Consider the following 19,692-nt stretch of genomic DNA (forward strand, 5'->3'; position numbering starts at 1 on the left):
AGGGACTGGTCAGCCAACTCCCTGATGCAGGCTGGGACAACCTTAACCAGCTCCTGGACCTTAATGTGACCAACAATTTCAATACAGAACAGAAGATGAAGGCAACTTTACTTTATGTATTGGGGCTGGTTGTTGCTTGTTGGAATATTATCTCATGATACAATAACTCTGACAAGCTAAATCCATGAAAATAAGACGGGCTTTGAGAGTGGCATGGGGCTAGCTTTGTCTGCTGTATTTCATGCCCTCTACAAAATCCTCTCACTTCTTTATGCCTCTACTGTACAAATACAGAGGGATTTACCAGTATTTAGGGTAGGACTCAGCATTGAATAAAAATATTAAGGCTGTGGTTAATTCGAACAAATCATACGTATCCATGACAAATCCAACCTTTTAGATGCCGTCAAAAAAATATATATAATTTTTTATCCCACGAGTTTGCAACTCAGTTTTTTCACCCAGTGCCAATTATCTAATCATTAGATAATTTTCCCTAGGGACACGGGGAGAACATGCAAACTCCAGTCCACACAGAAAGGCCCTTTCGCCAACCCCACCTCGGGTATGGGCACTGATGACGCACCGCGGAGGAGGGAACACGCCCCCAGCGGGAATCGAACCCAGGACCTTCTAGCTGTGAGGCGACAGCACATGTGTTGACTGCGGACTGAGGGCTACATCAGCCAGTCACTCACAAAAATCACAGACCTGCCCGACTCCCATGACATACTGTGTTGAAAACCAAACACGGTTGTCATGGGTTTGTTTAGCAGTGCACAAAAGCACTCTCTGAAAAAGGTGGTATGAAAGAGGCTTTCTAGGCACCATGCACACACAAACAAACAGAGGATCAATGCCCATCAAAAGGGACTTTTTTTTTTACAAAGCTGCAGAGCCGACGGCAAGCTATAGTGGTTTAGGGAAGCCAGTTGTGCTTTGAAAAAGTGCTTGCATCTCAAAAACTATTACCAGCAGCTGAACATGAGAGTATGGTGCTGTGTGTGTGCTATTTTGGGGTCTAGAATAGCATTGGCCAAAGCAGTGACAAGCCAGCTGTGATTCCACAGCTTCAGTTGGAGGAGGCACAGCAAGGAGGAGGATGGTGGGATGAGAAAGCAACAGTGACACACTAAACCTCAACTGGTTTCATTCAGTGGAGGTTTTGAACAGGGAAAAAACATTTCCCAGCTTAGAAATAACGTCATGCATTTAAATAACTATAGGGGATGTTTCTTTTTTTCTTTAGCTGGCTTGCAACTCATTTGAATGCATGAAACCCAGTGCTTCATACTATGACCTTGTCATAGTATGGTTTGTACAAGGGTCTTGTATTGCTTGTTGTTTTCTAGTCTACCAGGACCTCTATACTTCTGGGTTTCCATTCCGTCCGGACTTCTACACTGCTACGGTTTTGTTTTATGAGTACTGCTGTTAGTTGTATATCCTAACCAAGACCTCGACTTGTGGTGGTGGTGCACGCTTGCATTGATTTCACTAGAATAAAACTGACCCAGACACTTTCCCACAACTTATTGAGACAGAGATGGGTAGCAACAGACAGACTATAACGTAAAACTCCCACACAGATACATATTGGAACTTTGGAAGCAAAGCAATTTGACACAACAAACAACCACACCACAGTGAAGAAGCAGTTTGCAGCAGTTCAGTTAGCACAGCAGTTAGCAACACATGCTAAACGTTTACCTCTGCGGTCCGCAGGGAGGGCGGTTTCTTCAAAGCTTGTTTGAAAGAACTTTCCATCGCTCCTCCGGTCATTTTCATCATAACTTCGTAGCTTTTAAAAAAAAGGTTTAAATCCTCCGGGGCAAAAAAATGGATAACTCCACTTGAGTGAGTGAGAGAGGGAAAAAAACTCACTTTCACTTCTCGTGTCCTCTCCCCCAATCTATAATCCCGTTTGACACTCACATCCCGACACTCCAGGACAGAACGAACCTTACGGACTGGAGCTCTTCAGAGTTACTGCACAGAATAAAGAGCATCTGTCACGCTGAAGTGGGAACTAACGACGTGAAACTGTCATGAAACCTGTACATCTTTGGTGGCACGAAATAATCTCCACTCTTTTCGGTTATTTCGGTAGCTTCTCTTCTTGATCCAGGAGTTGGGCTTTTTTTTTTTTTTTTTAGATCCCTCCCAAAGAGTTGACGACATCTGTCTGCTAGCCGCAGCTCAGTGGTCCTCCCTCCCTCTCTCGTCCCCTCGACTCCTCCTCCTCACCTCACGCCTCCTTTCCTTTCCTGCCTCCTCCTCATAATAAGCATATTATTTGACCGGCGTTTGACAGCACGCCACTCCGTAATAATAATAATAATACAGAATAAAACTTTTTGTGTCGGTATTAAACAGCATAGTTGCCATATTAAAAAAAATTATATACTGCATGATGATTATGATATATATATATATATATATATATATATATATATATATATATATATATATATATATATATATATATATATATGGGGAGGGGGGCACTGCTTTGCATATCATAATCATCGTGCAGTTGTTGACTGACATGACATGACATGACTGACATGACACCTGTTGCGTAACTCTCCCTCCGCGTGGTCTGACAGGATGAGGGTGCAGATAAAAAGGTAACGCATACGCATCCCCACTGGGGCGGAAATGACTCATAATGGGGCAATGTTGGATCATTAACATGATCCTATTATGAACTCATGACTTTTATATCATTGGAGAAATCATCCCTAGGCTATAGCTTTCTTTACCCCCGAAGAGCTCAGCTGCTTTCCTAAAAGATAGCTTCTGGGAACTCAGATTATTAGGCCGCAGACCTACCCCGAAGCTGAAAAACAGAATATAATCTTTCATTTAATGTCAGGGAACAAAGCCTGGAACTGCTCCCGTATAATTAGATTCATAGAGGAAGGAGTGTTTGAGCTCCTATTACATGCATGCATCCAAAATAACGAAATAGAAATGGTGATGATTAAAATCCTCATAACATAGCCTACTGATTTCTGTCCTTTTTCATGCTAATCTAAAAAAAAGTAAAACATTTTCACAGTGTAGATTCTCTCTAAATAAACAGAGACACCAGTGTAGTGTGTAGTGTACTGGGCTGGCCCGAAACAGCCACCATATTCTTATGTATTGTAGATAGCTTATCACCAGCAGACAAATTAATAATACCAGCTTCGCACACAGGACACAATACTGTTGTGTGCCAGTTCCATCAGTGTGGAATGAGACACAAAAAGATTAACTTACAGTAAAAAAAAAAACGCCTTCGGTTTCCAAGGCTAAACTTTTTATAGAGCGATAGACAGTAGGCTGACAGGAAATGGTGAGAGAGATCCGGGAGAGACTGTAAGGTCCTCCAAGATCGGGAGTCGAACCCGCAGCACACTGCCAGACTGGATTACCAACCAAGGTGGCTGGACCGCTGAACCACGGCCCAGGCCTTCCAAGGCTACATTTAACTTGTGGCACTGAACTTTAACTCATATCAAGTTTGGAGGAGCTGGCCTGAGTGTTTATCGCTGTTCAAGCTTGTATTATTTCACTGACTGTCAGGATTAATGAAGAGGAGTTCACCTTGTTATAAATGTTACTTCCCTCCATTTGTTTTGTCTGTCTCCTATTTCTGTTACCATCTGTACAGAACCTTTTTTTTCCCCTCCTGTATGCAAGGCTCTGATCTTAAGTTAATTCATCATGCGTTACAAAAACATTTTGAACACCGTTATGTACTGTTGTGTACTTATGTTAGTTTTTATGTTAAAGATTGCTTCTAAAAGAAAAAGAAAAGGCTTAAGTTCCTAACATCGGCATCTTTATTGCACAACATTCCCATAAAATTGGGAAAAGATAATTCAATAAGAAACCATTCTTAAAGACATTCTGTACAAATAAAATGGAAATAAACTGAATATGTACAATTTTACATGAACCATTACACACACCATAGCCATACTAAATAAGTTATACATATAACAAAAACAGGGGGGGGGGAAGAAAGTCAATAGAAACTTATACCTTCCCAATGTAATCATGGGCTTGTACAAAATGGAGGCTGTAATAATAGCACATAACCCTGCAGAAGCAGGGCACCATTCATACAATAATAAGTACATACACATCATTTTTACCAGCAAAATAAAATCTCCAGGAGCCTCGGATGCATTCATGCCACACGTCCATTAAGACTGCTATATTCAGGGTGCGATTTAATTTCATGTTAAAAAAATAATAAAATAAAGATAAAGATAAAGAAAACAAAGAACAAGTTGATGTTAGTTTTGAAATGGGGGGGGGGGGGGGGGGGGGGAGGGATACCCAGTGGAAAATTGGCAAATGAAGCAATGGACAGCATTCGGTTTAGCAGGACAACGACAGGGAGATAAAAAGCCACTTTCTAATCTTGCAACAAATGTAGCGATTTGTGCACGGTGGAGGGATTTGTCACGCCATGGTAGACAATAGCGAAACAGCCTAGTACAACAATGCTGTTCACCACCTGCAACATGCAGCTCAGATCGTGTGTGTAACCAAGCTAATATCATACTTAACCACTTATGCCCCACGTACTTTACCGTATGATGAAGAGCCAATCTACAAGCTTAAAAAAAACTACAAATAATAAAAATAATAACAGTTTGGAAAGTTTGCCCAAAATAGGGATGTACAAAGTTGCACCATGTCCCTCTGTTGCAAAAGTAAAAGATCCAACCAAACCCATTGTAGATTCAATTGTATGATTAGGAAGTCAAAAACACAAGGTAGGCACCCCCACCCCCCCTCAGAAAATCGCACCCTGGTTATATGGCATAACCTCCAACACTCTCCTCCACACACACACACAAACACACACACACGTCGCACGCACGCACACGTCATGGTTGTTTTAAAAACAAAATAAAATCAACGTAGTACTCATGGTTTTGCGTTTCTTGGTACTGGTGTTTAAAATTAACATATCAATCATGTAAGATGTCCGAAAATAGTGTATACCTATTACCGATATATATTTTGCACTCTACGATGTCCACCTTGTTTCTCAACGTGCGTGTCCTAAAGTGAGCGTAAAGGCCGTAAACATCACATGAAGGTGGCAAAGCTATAAAAGTGTGAAAATATTTCAGCATTTTGGTTTGAAAATATATGTAGATAATGGTTGTTTTTAGGTTCTTCCACAGTAGAAATGGGCCCTTCTTTGTTATATTCTCAAGCTAAAATATGCAGCCTCCCCCCCCCTCCCCCGTCATTTTCAGGAATAATAATAATAATAGTGCCCTCCCTTTGTTCACCAACAGCACAGCATAGTGTCCACACACAGTTTGCTCTGGCATCCCTGTGATGAAAATAGCATTAAAAAGTGTACCTCAGGTTTTTACTACTTAGGGAAACCATAATGTGTGTAATATCCGTTACCCACAGTGAGATCCGAGGTAGTGCTGCACCTACAGTATGAAAAGAATGTCAAAGCCACCTTGAGGCCATTTCAAAACCAGTTTGTTGACGACAACAACAACAACAACAACAAAATCACTGTGTGTGCATTGATTGCCCTCAGGTGGCCTGAAATTAGGCTTCATGGAGCCGTGCAATGTAATTTAACAAAGAGAAACCTCCCGTCAAAATATATCGGGGACAAGTTCACTTGTAAACAAATACATGAAGATAAATGAAAATAATTGGCATAAAGTGAGATAGATAATGATATTTACTATGAAGTAAATGTCAAAGTCCATCCCATTCCCATCCTTTGCTTCCTATGGCTGGGTATAAGATTGTACAGGGGAAATAAAAATCAGTAGAAATCAGATACATTTTGTTTCAGATATCTCAACAGGGATAAAATTAAGTCTTTGGCTTGTATGTGGAAAAAAACAAACAAAAAAAAACTAAAAGTTTTGTTGTTAAAAGAAACATTCAAAAACATGTGAATGTCAAGTAATGACATGGGCAAAAGCCTCAGTTTTGAGTTGGTGGTCTCTGCGACTCTGCCTCCCCCTAGTGGTACAATATCAGTACCGCACCAGCATCAGCTTACATCCAAACAGCGGTCTCTCTGGTGGTGGTGAGGGGAGGCTCAGGCTGTGGTCCCCTTCGGTCCAAGGATCAGTGATGTTCACAGGCTCTCTGTGTAGCCTCAAACAGCATCAGTATACAGAGCAGGATGCTTGCTTTGGGGCCAGCATGGAACATGGACGGCCATTTGAGGGTCATGGTTGGTTGCACCAACGGGCCTGAATGCATGATTCCCACTTTGGGCCTTTGTGGCGCTGAAGCAGTCTAAAGCAGGATCTGAGCCACGTAGGGGGAGTGAGTGCTTGCCACTGCTGCCAACAAGGGGAGGTCGCTAGACTCGATCCTGGAATAATTAAAGAACCTGGATTAGGACAAGACCAATTGTGTCTATGCTGATTTGCATGTAGTTTTTATATATTGTTGTTATCGGGAGGAAACCACCTAACTCAATTTGTGAGGTTTTTGATTATTCTTTGGATAAATTAGGGCTATTGAACAGCCTTTACATCTGTGTGTTGTTTAGAAAATATTGAACCAATGACAAGTAATAAAACGCGCTTTAGAAAAAACCTCTTGGACGCTCAAACTGTCCGGTGAACTTATGGGTGAAGCACATAACTCCACCACCTCTCCCGTGCTCATGCAAGTAATTGACAATATATAAAGTCACAACACCAACTTTGATGAGGTAGTATTGCTTTGTTTTAAAAACATAAGGTTTTCTTAATTTCCTGAGTTTTGGAGTTAGGTGGTTTCCTCCCGACTACATATATTTTATTTTGACTGTACACAAGGCATGGTTATGGAATGATAGCCACTGATAAACATGCAAAAGCAGAGAGAGTAACCTACCCTAGGACCATGCCAAGTTCTTTGACATGGACTCTGGTCTGTCCCTTCAGATACTCAGCCAGCATCTTACTTTTGAAGTAGATCTCCTGAAGTCTGTCCTCAAGGTGCATTATACACTAAACAAGAGAGACACATGGTTAATAATAACAATAAATCAGTCATTTTGTAACTCCAAAATAGATTATTTCTTTATAATCAATTGCATTAGTTCTACCGATATAATTGATTTGATCTTCATATGCCAGCCTTACAGCTGCAGATAAAGAGGAATAAAAATCATTGTATGTCCTCCAGAAGTACGTCACTTACAAAGTTGGGTGAAAGGTTGAGTTTGTAGAGCTGGTGAGTGGAGTGCAGCAGACTGGAGACCAGGTTGGACACCAGCACCTCCTTCCCCAGCTTGGTGATGTCTGTGGCTCGTCTCTGACTGCTGGCCACCTGCACCGTCCATTTCTCTGTGTCTGCTATAATGCAGACGGCCTCCGCTATGGGCTCATCCAGTACCGGATGCTGTGGACAGAGAAACCAGCAGAGAGAGGGTTCGGCATGTGTAATCACCGCTGCCAGCAGTCAAGGACAATGGTTTCTGTCAAATTAACTAAAAGGGATACTCTGCAATAAATAAATAAAAAATACAAGCTGAAAGGCAGTCATTTCTGTCATTGTTCATTAATCGATTCTGTGATTTCGGTAAAAATTAAGATTTTGACTGCCACATTTATTTAACCAAAAATGCCCTCACTGCTGGCTATTATTCGTTTTATACCTCACCTTATAATAGTCACAGAATATTCATCTTCACTATGATTGCACACCGGATTGTTGGTAATGAGAGCCATTCGTTGCGCGTTTCAAAAACGTCCATATCTTCATTGTGAAATGCTGAACCCGAGTTAAAACGTGGATTTTGAGTTTTTTGCCAGGTGTAAATCTGGCTTACAACGGGACAGGATTTATTGACGACCTAGTCATAGTGATGACCTAGTCCTGATTGGCTGCCTCGTCTCAGGCTACCTCTAGCCAATGGGACAGCAAGCAACAACCCGAGGCTACTAGTGCTTCTAGTAGTGACCTAGTCATGAGTCAGAAAGGCTGCAGCGGTGGAGCGAGTGACAACAGCTAATGTTTTGAGCTAACTTTAGCTACAGGAAAGCCATAACAAAACAGTGATTGAACCAACAAAAGGACAGTGCTTGTTGCGCCTGGCAGTTAATGATGTCATTCTTGTTTTGGTTTGTACAACGGATGGCGCTCTTGGCTAATTAATAAAATGACCGTATTTTCCTGTTACCTGTACAGCATGGGATAATTCAGCCATCAGTCCCTGACGTAGCTTCTCATCGCTGGGCAACCCCTGCAACACGAAGTCTGGCACGTAGGTGGGGCAGTACCCTCCGAACAGTGACCTGCCGAAGTTGGCAATGCTTGGCTTGGAGTAGTGCTCCACCAGCTTCGCCCTGTCGACGGAAAAACAGAACCATGCAGTCGGTGAGTTTGGCCGTCAGAAGTGTCTGCTCTGCTTGAGCACTGGAACCAGAATATGTGGCAAAAGCACTGTGTATAGACATCACATCAGGTTTCCGATCGTAGATCATTGTGGTTTGTTTATTAGTTTGAGTTCAACCTGGCGGTATTCAGGCCACGTATTTAAAGACCTCCATGTAAGTCACGCGAAGTCCACGAAATGGTCACATATTCTGGCAGGTCACCAGTTCACAGTAACACGCCCATGCTGGAGGACACATGACTGAGGAATACTATTCCTCAGTCATGTGTATACGCTATATACTGCGCCACCCCTTACCCCTTATCCTTAACCCATTCTGACCTGAGATCAGATTCTAAAAATGTCTTCTACATCCTGACAGTTTTCTGAAAAAGCTATGTTTCTATGTCAGTCGTTCTTCGATTTTTCAAAAATAGCAGATAGCTAAAGCATATCATAATGCGAACACCAAAAGGGATTCCCGCCCCAAAAATGTTTTACTATTGTAAAACATTTTAAAATACCGGTAGTTCAAATAGCTCATCTACATGCTCACAATGTGTTGATGTTACAGTTTGGCTAGTTGAACCATTTTAAAACGTTTTAAAATGGTAAAAATCACACCCATGTGAGGTGAGGGGCGCTCTTATCATCGTACATCATCCATTCATTGTCAATGGGATTGGGAATTGAATCTTGGTGTAGGACAAAAAAAGATGATTTGCTAGTCTACATATGATGTAAATTCTCCATTCATTGTCAATGGGAATTTAATATTTGTGTAGGACAAAAATAGCCGATTTGCTAGTCCACATGACGTAAATTCTCCTTTCATTGTCAATGGGAATTTAGTGTTTGTGTAAGACAAAAATCTACACTATAGTTGAATATAGGAGGCCCTCAAAAAATGGCAAATAAGGTTAGGGCTAAGCTGTAAGGGGTGGTGCGAGATAGGGCCCTGTGTGTGTTAGTGATAATGCATGTGCTTGACTGACGCGTGTCTTTCTTACCCAGGGAAGGGCACGCGCACTTCCTCCTGCCAATCTTCCGTCTCTTCGCTCTCGCTGTCCCCCAGTGCGCTGTCGGAGCTCTCATTTCGTGGGATCTCCCAGTCGTTGACAGGCCCCGTCTTCTTTTGGTCCCCTTTGTTGTCGTTACCCTCCTGGGGAACGGTGTCAAAGCCCTTCTCTCGCTCCGCGGAAAAAACGCGGCAACGGTCGGCCTCCGCATCGCCCACGTTGCTGGGCCTGCCTCCACCCGCCGAGACTTCTGTCGCGGTAGACCCACCCTGGTCGAGCCCCATCTCTCTATTTTCCAATCCCAAGCCTGAATCCGATCCCCCCTGTAGTCCCTGACGGGAAAAAGGAGTACCCGTGGAGCTGCTGGGCCCCACCGGGAGAGTCTCTCCCGAGGGGTCCAGCAGCTCCTTGTGGGTCTTGTCCGTGCCGCTGGCTTCGGGACGCTGTCTGGCAACATTGTCTATCGTCCTGGTCTCCATGGGGTTCTCCTGGCTGTAGTAGTCGTCGAACTCCTGGCTGTTGTCCATGCACAGCGGGCTCCACTGCTGCTGCGGCATCTTGCTGGAGATCCGCGGCAGGGCCGTCGGCTCCTTGGTCTGCTGCTTGCTTTGGTCCGTGGGCGTCGTGGCGACGCCACTGCTCGTGGAATCGCTTCCCCTCTGCTGCGGCTGACAGTGCTGCGCCTGGTGTTGCATTTGTTGCTGCGCCAGCTGCAGTTGTTGCTGTTTCTTGTGCTTCCGGAAATCCTCCTCCACCCTCCTCCGCCTGCTCTCAGTGTCCGATTCCGGAGACATGGAGTCTCCGATGAGGAAGGTGACTTTTGTTGCCGGCTCCTCTTCCTCGGGGAGCAGTGCCATCGGGCCGCTCACGGGGTTCCCCCCCGCCGTTGTCGCACCGGGTGACGGCTTATCTGGCGGCTTCTTCTCCAGGGGCTTCCCCAAGGAGCGGGGAGCCGGCATGTCGATGGGCTGGGTTCGCGACGACGCTGCATCGCCGACGACTTCTTGGCCCCGGGTCTTGACCTCGGAGTCCTTACCCTCCTGGCCGGCAAGGGACGAAGACAGTGAGGACAGGAGCTCCGACGGGTCACTCTGGGTCTCCGTGACACAGAGTGCAAAGGCCCGCTCCCTGGGGGAGGGGGAGCCCACGCGCAGCACCGTCTCCAGGCGGGTCTCTGCACACGGCGGGCTGCCCGACGCCCCGCGTAGAGCGCTGGGGGACTCGGCCGGCTCCTGGGCGCACGATACAGGCTGGTCCTCGGTCGCCTGCGTGCCACGGCCGTCACCACAGCCGGAGTGGAGGACACTGCTCCTGGAGCCCTGGCTCTGACTGCTATCCTCCTCCTCCTCCTCCTCCTCGTCTTCTTCTTTGGGCGTGTCCCCGGCGCCGGACTCTGTGTAGGTGCTGCTCTGGAGGCTGTTGTTGTCCGAGCGGTAGCTGCCGTCCTCCGGACCCTCGGACCCGCCTCCCCCCGCCTGCGGGGCTGCGCCGGCGGCCCCACCCTGGACCCCCTGGGACAGGTAGTCGCCGGTGGGCTTGTGGACGGTCACCAGGACGTAGTCCGACTCCTCCACCTCTCCGCGCCGCAGCGACGTGGTGATGAGCGTGCCGGGCATGACGATGGCCTCGTCGTTGTCGCCGCTGTCCAGCATGTGCGTCTCCAGGAGCTCCGAGCAGCGGATGAAGTAGGTCAGCACGTACAGCAGCCTCTGGACCAGCTCCTGTCTGCGGCCCAGCACCACCGTCCTGGACAGGCGCACCGGGGAGCCGATGGCCCCGTACAGGTCGCCTGGACACACACGCACGCACACACACACACACACACAAGGTAGAAAGAGGAAAACATTTAAATATTATCCAGGTACATTTTCGATTACGGTTATTTATTCGTTTACTTTTCTGGGGCTGTACGATCCTCAGACATCTTGTGATGTGTTTATAGCGAACTAACATTTCACTACTCAAAAGGCACTTTCCCGTCGGGCAACTTGAAAGCAAACTCCACTTAGCCCAACATTTTATTGACTTGCCACAGGCAGTCGGGCAAACGTTAGTGTCAACCCCTGTAGAGTAAAAATATAAAAAGAGCAGACCAAGTACAGAGCCGAGCCCGGTCCACTAAGTATTTAGTATAAGCGGTTAAATTACCAGCAGTGATTCAGAGCTTTTATTCACTGATTATTGATGTGTTTATTCTTTTTTCACCTGTACCTTCCTTTTTTTTTTTACAATATATTTATTGCATTTTTCTTTTTTTTTAACAAACAGACAATACAACAAAACAATACATAATACAGTGATGTGTTTATTCTAGTGCTACAGTTTCCGACATGGTCACTAGGTGGCAATGTCAGCTCATTGTCCAGTAGAGGCTTCCATTGAGCTTTCAGTGAGCCATGTCAGTCAGATATGTATGGCACACATCATCAAGTCGCCATGATCTATAAATCAACAACAATTCATACATATTTCCATCTATTTTGTGTCCTCTAGCACAGCATGCTTCAGTCTTTGCCAATGCAATGTTTCCACTGCCAATAAACTTGTCACTATGTGACAGACATGCACCATACTGGATCCCCTTGACTTAGCCCAGCTTGATTTACCCTCTAAAATATACTTTATTGGGTATACTCTATATGCTCAACACTGAGAATGTTCATTAAGTTAAAAGGATTAGCTGATCAAATCTATCTTGGGTGGAACAGACAACAAAAAGTTGACATTTCGCCCAGTAATGAACACCGAACTTCGTGTGTGCGTGTGTACTGTAACTGTACCTAGCTGTGCCCAGAGCGGGTTGTAGGGGTGCGTCTTGGCCAGCAGGTCAACGCTCTGCGACGAGTGCTTCTCCAGGAAGATCTTGATGGGGGGCTGCCCGTTGGGCATGACCGTGGGCACCCAGGCCAGGTGATTGGTCAGGATAGCCGTCAGTAACGCCGGTAGGAACCTGCAGGACGATACGAAGGGGCGGCAGGGGGGTTGAGAGAAGGGAGACTGAGCTAGCTGTGAGGTCAACTGGCTGACAATAGGCTCTATGCACAGTCATAAAACATTTGGGAAAGAACTTGGACCCCTTCCCCTCTTCCTTCACAGGTGTTAACGATGATACTAATGAAGGCTCTGTTCTATTCTGGTCAAACAGAGCCAGGGTAACATGAATAGAAGAAAGAAAATAATATAGCTAAAAATACAATACGAGCCCATAATGTGTCACATTGCGTATCATCTTCAGTACAATCTATTGTTCGGCTATTACTTGTTTACTCATAATTGGTCAGATGACTGTACTTTCTCTACACATATTGTGTCAGATGCTTTCTTGCCACATATACTGTGTGTGTGTGTGTGTGTGTGTGTGTGTGTGTGTGAGAGAGTGTGAGTGTGTTTGTTTTGCATGAGTCGCCTCTCAGCCGTGACCGCGAGCGTCTGCTTCCCTTCCTGTCTCATGATTCACAGGGCATGGTTTTAGAACTCAGTCAGATGATTTCCTTCATCTATCAGTGGTAGTAGCGCGCCAGTCATAACACCCGCCGTCATGGGATTGTGACTGAGGCTTGAACTGGAATGTGACGTCCTTCCAGAGAAGTCAATTCAAAACGGTCACACTCATGGTTTCGTTTCTCAACCTCAAAAGGAGCCGCATCTACAGTACAGTATAGAGCGAAACAATGTTGCTGCAGTTCAACAGTTCATTGAACTAATAAAATAATAGACTTTGAAAATTAGCTTGATCTTTGACTTTTTTAAATACAATAGAGAAAATAGCAGTTCTACTAAATAGTGTAGTTGGCAGAACTAAAAACTCACAAAGCACCGCAGCACGAGCTTGTAGAACGACTACTTCTCCTGTTTTTACACACACCACTGTGATGTCAGAACAGGCCAGCTCCATTTATGGAGATCTAGGGGTATCAGGTGTGATCAATTGGCTAATTTTGGGCCCTGTCCAGAGCCTGGGAAGAGGCCTTTTGTGGCGGTTCTGGACAACCGTGGGTCCGACCGACTCAAGCACTCCCTGTGGTGGTGTGGAACGCCTGTGTGGTATTTTAAGTCGTTGGGGCGAACGGTTCTCGACTTAAGTGGATTACAGACGTATGTACAGAGACATATGCAGATAGATACTGTATCAATTTGAAAAATGTCAGTATGAATGAATTTGTATATTATCAATTAATTGATACTACCCCCTGATCTACAAGCTCACAATGGAACGCGGTGTGAGGTTGTACAGCAGCTATTTTCATATAGCCAACTTTTTCCTAATAATGTTTAAACATTAAACTGTTCCTCATTTTGCTGGGGACCCCCCTATTTCATTTTTTTTATGATTTGTACTTTATTTATTTTCTTCCATATGTATACAAAACATTGACATGGACAAGACACAACCAAAGAAATACACAACAAAACACACGCATAACAAAATAAAACAATACAATACTACAGAAATATCCCGCAGTCCACCCCAGCCCCAATTCCAGACATATTTCTTCAATATATTTTTCCAACGTTGCAGCCCATTCAGAGCTCACTCCGAGCTAGAGTCCTGATACATGCATATGGTAAAAGCCCCATTTTGAGTCATAGTCGACCATTCTATTGAGCAGCCTGTATGACAGTCGCTCGTAAGCGGCCAATAGTCTGGGGACCCCCCTATTGATTATTAGACTAATCGATAGTTGCAGCTACACTATACTGGAGCCTGGTGGGGCTCAATGAAAGACCTTTCTACCAATTCACTTCACTACAATCCACAGTGCTTTATAATGTCAACAATGACTGTCCAGACATTTGGCAGAGAGTCACACTTGCAGTTAGCTCTGTAATGCAAGAGAAGCTACTGTGGGGTTTTGAGAGACCATGCAGCGACTGTCTGTATGGAACTGTGTGTGTGTGTGTGTGTGTGTGTGTGTGTGTGTGTGTGTGTGTGTGTGTGTGTGTGTGTGTGTGTGTGTGTGTGTGTCTGTGCGTCAGCGCATGCGTGCGTGCGTGAGTGAGTGCGTGAGTGCGTGTGCGCGTGCGTGAGTGAGTGAGTGAGTGAGAGAGAGCGAGAGAGAGGACAAGTGTGTGTCTGTCTCTCCCCTTGCTGTTTGTGTTGATGAGCGAACAAGGCGTTTTATTAGTGGTGCTCAAAGACAGTGCATGCGGTCTCTTTCCTCTCTCTCTCTATCCCCCCCCCCCTCTCTCTCTCTCTCTCTCTCTCTCTCTCTCTCTACAGACAAACTGTAAAGAATTATACTATGCACCTGCCAATGTATGTTAGCCGAAGGCCAGGCAATGTATAGCATCGCGTAGCCAGGCCTACAGAAACGCCTGGTGACACCTGAATTCTATGTAGGGGTTAGAAATGTTGGTAGGCAGAGATCTCCATCGTCTGGCTACGTGAACCCATGTCCTTCTCCGATATATTATTCTATATTTATATATTAAATTAAACTTTGATGCATTTAACTTGGGTACATAAAGACATCTACAGCACCATAAACACAGTCAGAATTAAGGGTAGTTTAGAGCAATGGTTCTGAAACATTTCAATATCATGTATTTGGCCGTGGACCCCCATTTGAAAAACATTTGTGCCAGTGACCCCCATGAGAGAGAAGAGTCAACATTTGTCAAACGTTATCGAAAATAGCCGATCTACAGCTTGTACAGCGGCTATTTTCATATAGCCGAAAAATAAAATGGTGTTTCGTAGCCACAAATTGCCCCCCGTGGTCCCACGTCAGACCTCGTTCTGTGTGCCCGTGTCACTCAACTGGTTCTTGGAGGCCTGCTCCATCAGCAGAGAGAGCTCCCGCATGAAGTGGCCACACAGCTGGTTCTTCTCCGGGGCTCCGGACATCATGGTCAGCCAGACGGGTTCAGCCACCCGGGGCATGGTGTACAGGTCACAGATGGTCGTCCTGCATATGAGGGATGGATGGAGGGAGGGAGAGAAGGATAGATGGACGGGTGTATTGAGGGAGGAGGAGAGATGGGGAAGAAGGGAGAGAGAGAGGGGGGAGATATAATTTAGCAAAGCAAGACAGCAAGAAAGAAAGCAAGAAAGCAAAAAAGAGGTGCATAGACGGAGCAGAGAGAGAGAGAGATACAGAACAGATAGGTTATTGTCTCTGGGGGCGAACAAAAGAGATCTCAGCTCAGGGTTTTGCTGTCTGCATAGTTGGATAGGGAGACCCTGTGTGTGTGTGTGTGTGTGTGTGTGTGTGTGTGTGTGTGTGTGTGTGTGTGTGTGTGTGTGTGTGTGTGTGTGTGTGTGTGTGTGTGTGCGTGTGCGTGTGTGTGTGTGTGCGCGCGCATGTGAGAGATAGAGAAAGGGAAATCAAGGGAGTATGTATGTGTACGCAAGTGAACAAGCGTGTGTCCCTAACAGACATGTGCACACATGCATCCACGGACACATAAGTATGTATTTCTCCCATTCCTCCGTCTGTGTGTGTGTGTGTGTGTGTGTGTGTGTGTGTGTGTGTGTGCATGCATGTGTTCAAAGTGCATGTCTGCATGGCTCTGTATGTGTCATCTGGTGTCGTTTGTCTATTGAGGATGACTGGAGTTTCCAGGGTGGTGGGTTGTGTGTGTGTGTGTGTGTGTGTGTGTGTAGTACTTGTGTGTGGTGGGGGGGGGGGGGGGGGGGGGCTGAGCATGTCTCGGCAAAAGACCAACCTTTGACACACACACACACACACACACGGCAGAGGGGGAATCTCTGCAGCTCCAGGAATGCCGCGAATCAGGGCGTATAAACAATAAATACGTCTGAAATATGCAGAGTGAGGAACGCTATGGCCCCCGCCGGCTGCCACAGCTGGCAGCCCACTGTGGACACGACACAGCCTGGCTTACTGCAGCCCACTGTGGACGCGACACAGCCTGGCTTACTGCAGCCCACTGTGGACGCGACACAGCCTGGCTTACTGCAGCCCACTGTGGACGCGACACAGCCTGGCTTACTGCAGCCCACTGTGGACGCGACACAGCCTGGCTTACTGCAGCCCACTGTGGAAGAGACACAGCCTGGCTTACTGCAGCCCACTGTGGAAGAGACACAGCCTGGCTTACTGCAGCCCACTGTGGAAGAGACACAGCCTGGCTCACTGCAGCCCACTGTGGAAGAGACACAGCCTGGCTTACTGCAGCCCACTGTGGAAGAGACACAGCCTGGCTTACTGCAGCCCACTGTGGAAGAGACACAGCCTGGCTTACTGCAGCCCACTGTGGAAGAGACACAGCATGGCTCACTGCAACCCACTGTGGAAGAGACACAGCCTGGCTTACTGCAACCCACTGTGGAAGAGACACAGCCTGGCTTACTGCAGCCCACTGTGGACGCGACACAGCCTGGAGGGCAGCTGGCTTACTGCAGCCCACTGTGGAAGAGACACAGCATGGCTTACTGCAGCCCACTGTGGAAGAGACACAGCATGGCTTACTGCAGCCCACTGTGGAAGAGACACAGCCTGGCTTACTGCAACCCACTGTGGAAGAGACACAGCCTGGCTCACTGCAACCCACTGTGGAAGAGACACAGCCTGGCTTACTGCAACCCACTGTGGAAGAGACACAGCCTGGCTTACTGCAGCCCACTGTGTGGAGAAGTCAAGTCTGAAGTTGTTTTCTAGAATCTCTCATTTCTGACCCATGTTAACCCAACACATTTAGACATAAGGCAGATTCAAAAAATGGTTTCTAAAACCTAACCTGAGGTTTTCTTAAAACCTTCAAATTCTTATTACAAATAATATGAGACACAGAGGTGTATGCGACACAGAGGTACGGCCTGGCATGAAAGGTCAAACAACGTACGTCTTACGGGTTAAAATCTGGAAAGCATTTGTGTCATTTTAGATATAAACCACTTTAACTAACACAGTAGTGATACTTGAGCATAAACAATGTTAGTACTTTTACCCCCCACCACTACTCATGTGACACCAAACGTCAACCTGGCTGACCTGGGACGACCCCCTGTTGGACAGAACAGATACTGCGCTCCTCCGGTGCTGACAAAGCATGCAGGTGTCAACCGCTTGCATAAGAGACCTTCCTCCACCGAGGAGCAAGTTGCTGTGTGACCTCCCCCCCTCCTCCCTCCCTCCCTCCCCCCGAAATATGACCCACCCCCAAACTGTTTGCCCCCGTGAAGGTGAGCAGTAAACAGTTCTTCTGCTGCGGGGGCATAGCCAAGTAAAGCAGCGAAGTGTTACTGGTCACTCAAAATTCACCCCCACGGCTCCCTCGATGCTCGTCATTGTCTGAACATCTCGTTGTCGACAGAGCGGGGCAGAGTTGATCTGAGGCGTATGGAATAACCTACTGCCCCCGCCCCCCGCCATTCACTAGCATCAACATGCTGACCGTAATACGCCCCACTTGACCCCTGCCGTGAGAAAATGTCTGGTGTGTACGAGACTATTAAAAATAAAAACCCAGATGGTCAGACGCCCGAGGCCGAGCCAGCTCTGCCTGAGGTCTAATGTTACACTGTACCCCCCCAGCTGTTCAGGTGAACTTTAAGGAGCCTGGCATATGACGTTGAGATGGACGTGACGCGTTTGGCTCGATGATCAGTCTTAATTCACCCACTTGGAGGGGGGGGGGGCTCATTCATGCATTTCTGACCTCATTAGATGTGTTGAACTTCAGTTTCATGTACACTCGCCTGTGCCAAGTGTGGAACTTGCCCGACTACGTGGGTATTTGCGCCGCCCCAACCCACCCCCGATCTACGTCATAGCAGCATCAGACAGGGTTGCTGTATCCTCTGTTAACGTTCCATGACGGCAAAAAAAAGGCAATAAGGTTGATCATGCTGGCACCCGTTATTTACTATTCTGGTGCTAATGGCCAGTATCTGAGGTAGATAGGGTTGCCACTCCAGAGGCTAGGGTTGCTGTGGCCGGTTGCCAGTGAGCATATGACTGCCGCAACGCGAGGACCGTAGATAAGGAGCTGCTCAGCCAGCGTGTGTGGCCTGTCGCAAGCAAGGAAGGAACGCGCATATTTGCACAGCGCATGGACACATGCATGCACCCTTCACGTGTTGCATGCATTCACTTGCACATATCTCATGCAAAGATAATGTGCAAGAAAGCCAACTTGTTAAGCCGGGGACTCCTAGGATATATTTCACTGGGCATGGTGTTCCCTCACTTGGGGTATCCTCCGGAAAACACAATGGACGTATTTGCCCTTTGTAGAGGACATGCTGTTCTTGCATCTCATTTCACTAGAAACTACATTTTGCTCGGTTCTCGAGAGCTGTGGTTCCCAAAATGTTCAGGTCGAGAACCAAAAGAAAGATTAGACGTTTGCCCAGGACTGAAACTAGTGAAAATACTGTGAAATTCGTATTCATGGAATTTCATGAATTAGTTTGTTTTAAAATGGATACAATTATTTTATCCAAAAGAAAAACATTTTGAAATATACCATATGTATATATTGTTTTAATGTAGGAAAAATAAAACAGGATTTTTACTCGAGTCGTGACCCATAAAGATTGGCCCCTGACCCAGTGTTACTCAAGAGGACTGACGGTTAATAACCTTGATTAGGTTTCAGATTAGATCGACACCACGTGAATCTTTGAGGAACGTCAGGATTAATATGTCATATGCCAGTGAAGAGACTGTACATGCGAGCGCGTGTATGTCTCATTAATCATTGACTACACTGACACCTCGGTCACTGGAGCAGGATTACAGAGCCCTCGTGTCACCTCGTGTCCCTGTCCTGCCCTCTCCGACTGTCCTTCATCCGGGTCCCCTTCACCTCCCACGGGATGGGGCAGAGAAGGCCACTGACCCGGTAGCCTGCCCCTGCCTGGTTCAGAAGTGTGTAGTTCGGATATTTCCATCTTATACCTTGACATTGCATTATATATGCTATATGATATATACATATCATTCGCTCCCAGGAAAATAAATCGGGAGCCATCGTAAATAACTCAAAACTTCTCGATGTCTGAGTGACTGGTACCCGGGAAAAGGAACACCCTGTCCCTTGTGACTGACTGCTTGGCCATGCTAGTTTCCAATCACACTTTTTATTAGGACACGGGACATACCTGTAAATATAGCACCTGGGTTTAGTGTGTCAGAGCACGCAGGGCTGAAATAGGGAGTCTGTGAGCCCGTAATGAGAGAATGATAGTGTTATATGCAGTGTTGGGGAGTATTAAGCTACATGTAGCTGAGCTACGTAGCTTAGCTACATTTTGCTGTAGCTTGTGGTAGCTTAGCTACATTCATATTGGTGTACTTCGTCAAGTAGCTCAGCTACTTTTTGGGTCATTTTTGG

At 46.2% G+C, this 19,692-nt stretch overlaps 2 protein-coding genes across 8 annotated transcripts in view; both read right to left on the reverse strand.

The window, feature by feature from the left end:
* rapgef6 (Rap guanine nucleotide exchange factor (GEF) 6) overlaps positions 1 to 2,135 on the reverse strand; it is a 187,919-nt gene extending 185,784 nt beyond the window's left edge. For all 4 annotated transcript variants that reach the window (XM_080780488.1, XM_080780489.1, XM_080780487.1 and 1 more), the window contains exon 1: positions 1,711 to 2,135. In XM_080780488.1, coding sequence (XP_080636614.1) covers positions 1,711 to 1,791 — 81 coding nt within the window. In that variant the 5' untranslated portion in view covers positions 1,792 to 2,135. The remainder of the gene's footprint in view (positions 1 to 1,710) is intronic.
* A 1,680-nt stretch (positions 2,136 to 3,815) lies between these two features.
* Positions 3,816 to 19,692, reverse strand: part of fnip1 (folliculin interacting protein 1) — a 61,469-nt gene continuing 45,592 nt past the window's right edge. For all 4 annotated transcript variants that reach the window (XM_080779566.1, XM_080779564.1, XM_080779565.1 and 1 more), the window contains 7 exons: positions 15,150 to 15,296; positions 12,168 to 12,337; positions 9,379 to 11,176; positions 8,174 to 8,339; positions 7,192 to 7,392; positions 6,883 to 6,998; positions 3,816 to 6,373 (listed from right to left, as the gene is read on the reverse strand). In XM_080779566.1, coding sequence (XP_080635692.1) covers positions 6,295 to 6,373; positions 6,883 to 6,998; positions 7,192 to 7,392; positions 8,174 to 8,339; positions 9,379 to 11,176; positions 12,168 to 12,337; positions 15,150 to 15,296 — 2,677 coding nt within the window. In that variant the 3' untranslated portion in view covers positions 3,816 to 6,294. The remainder of the gene's footprint in view (positions 6,374 to 6,882; positions 6,999 to 7,191; positions 7,393 to 8,173; positions 8,340 to 9,378; positions 11,177 to 12,167; positions 12,338 to 15,149; positions 15,297 to 19,692) is intronic.

This window comes from Protomyctophum bolini (assembly GCF_963924005.1).
Source record: "Protomyctophum bolini genome assembly, chromosome: 13".
Taxonomy (NCBI): domain Eukaryota; kingdom Metazoa; phylum Chordata; class Actinopteri; order Myctophiformes; family Myctophidae; genus Protomyctophum; species Protomyctophum bolini.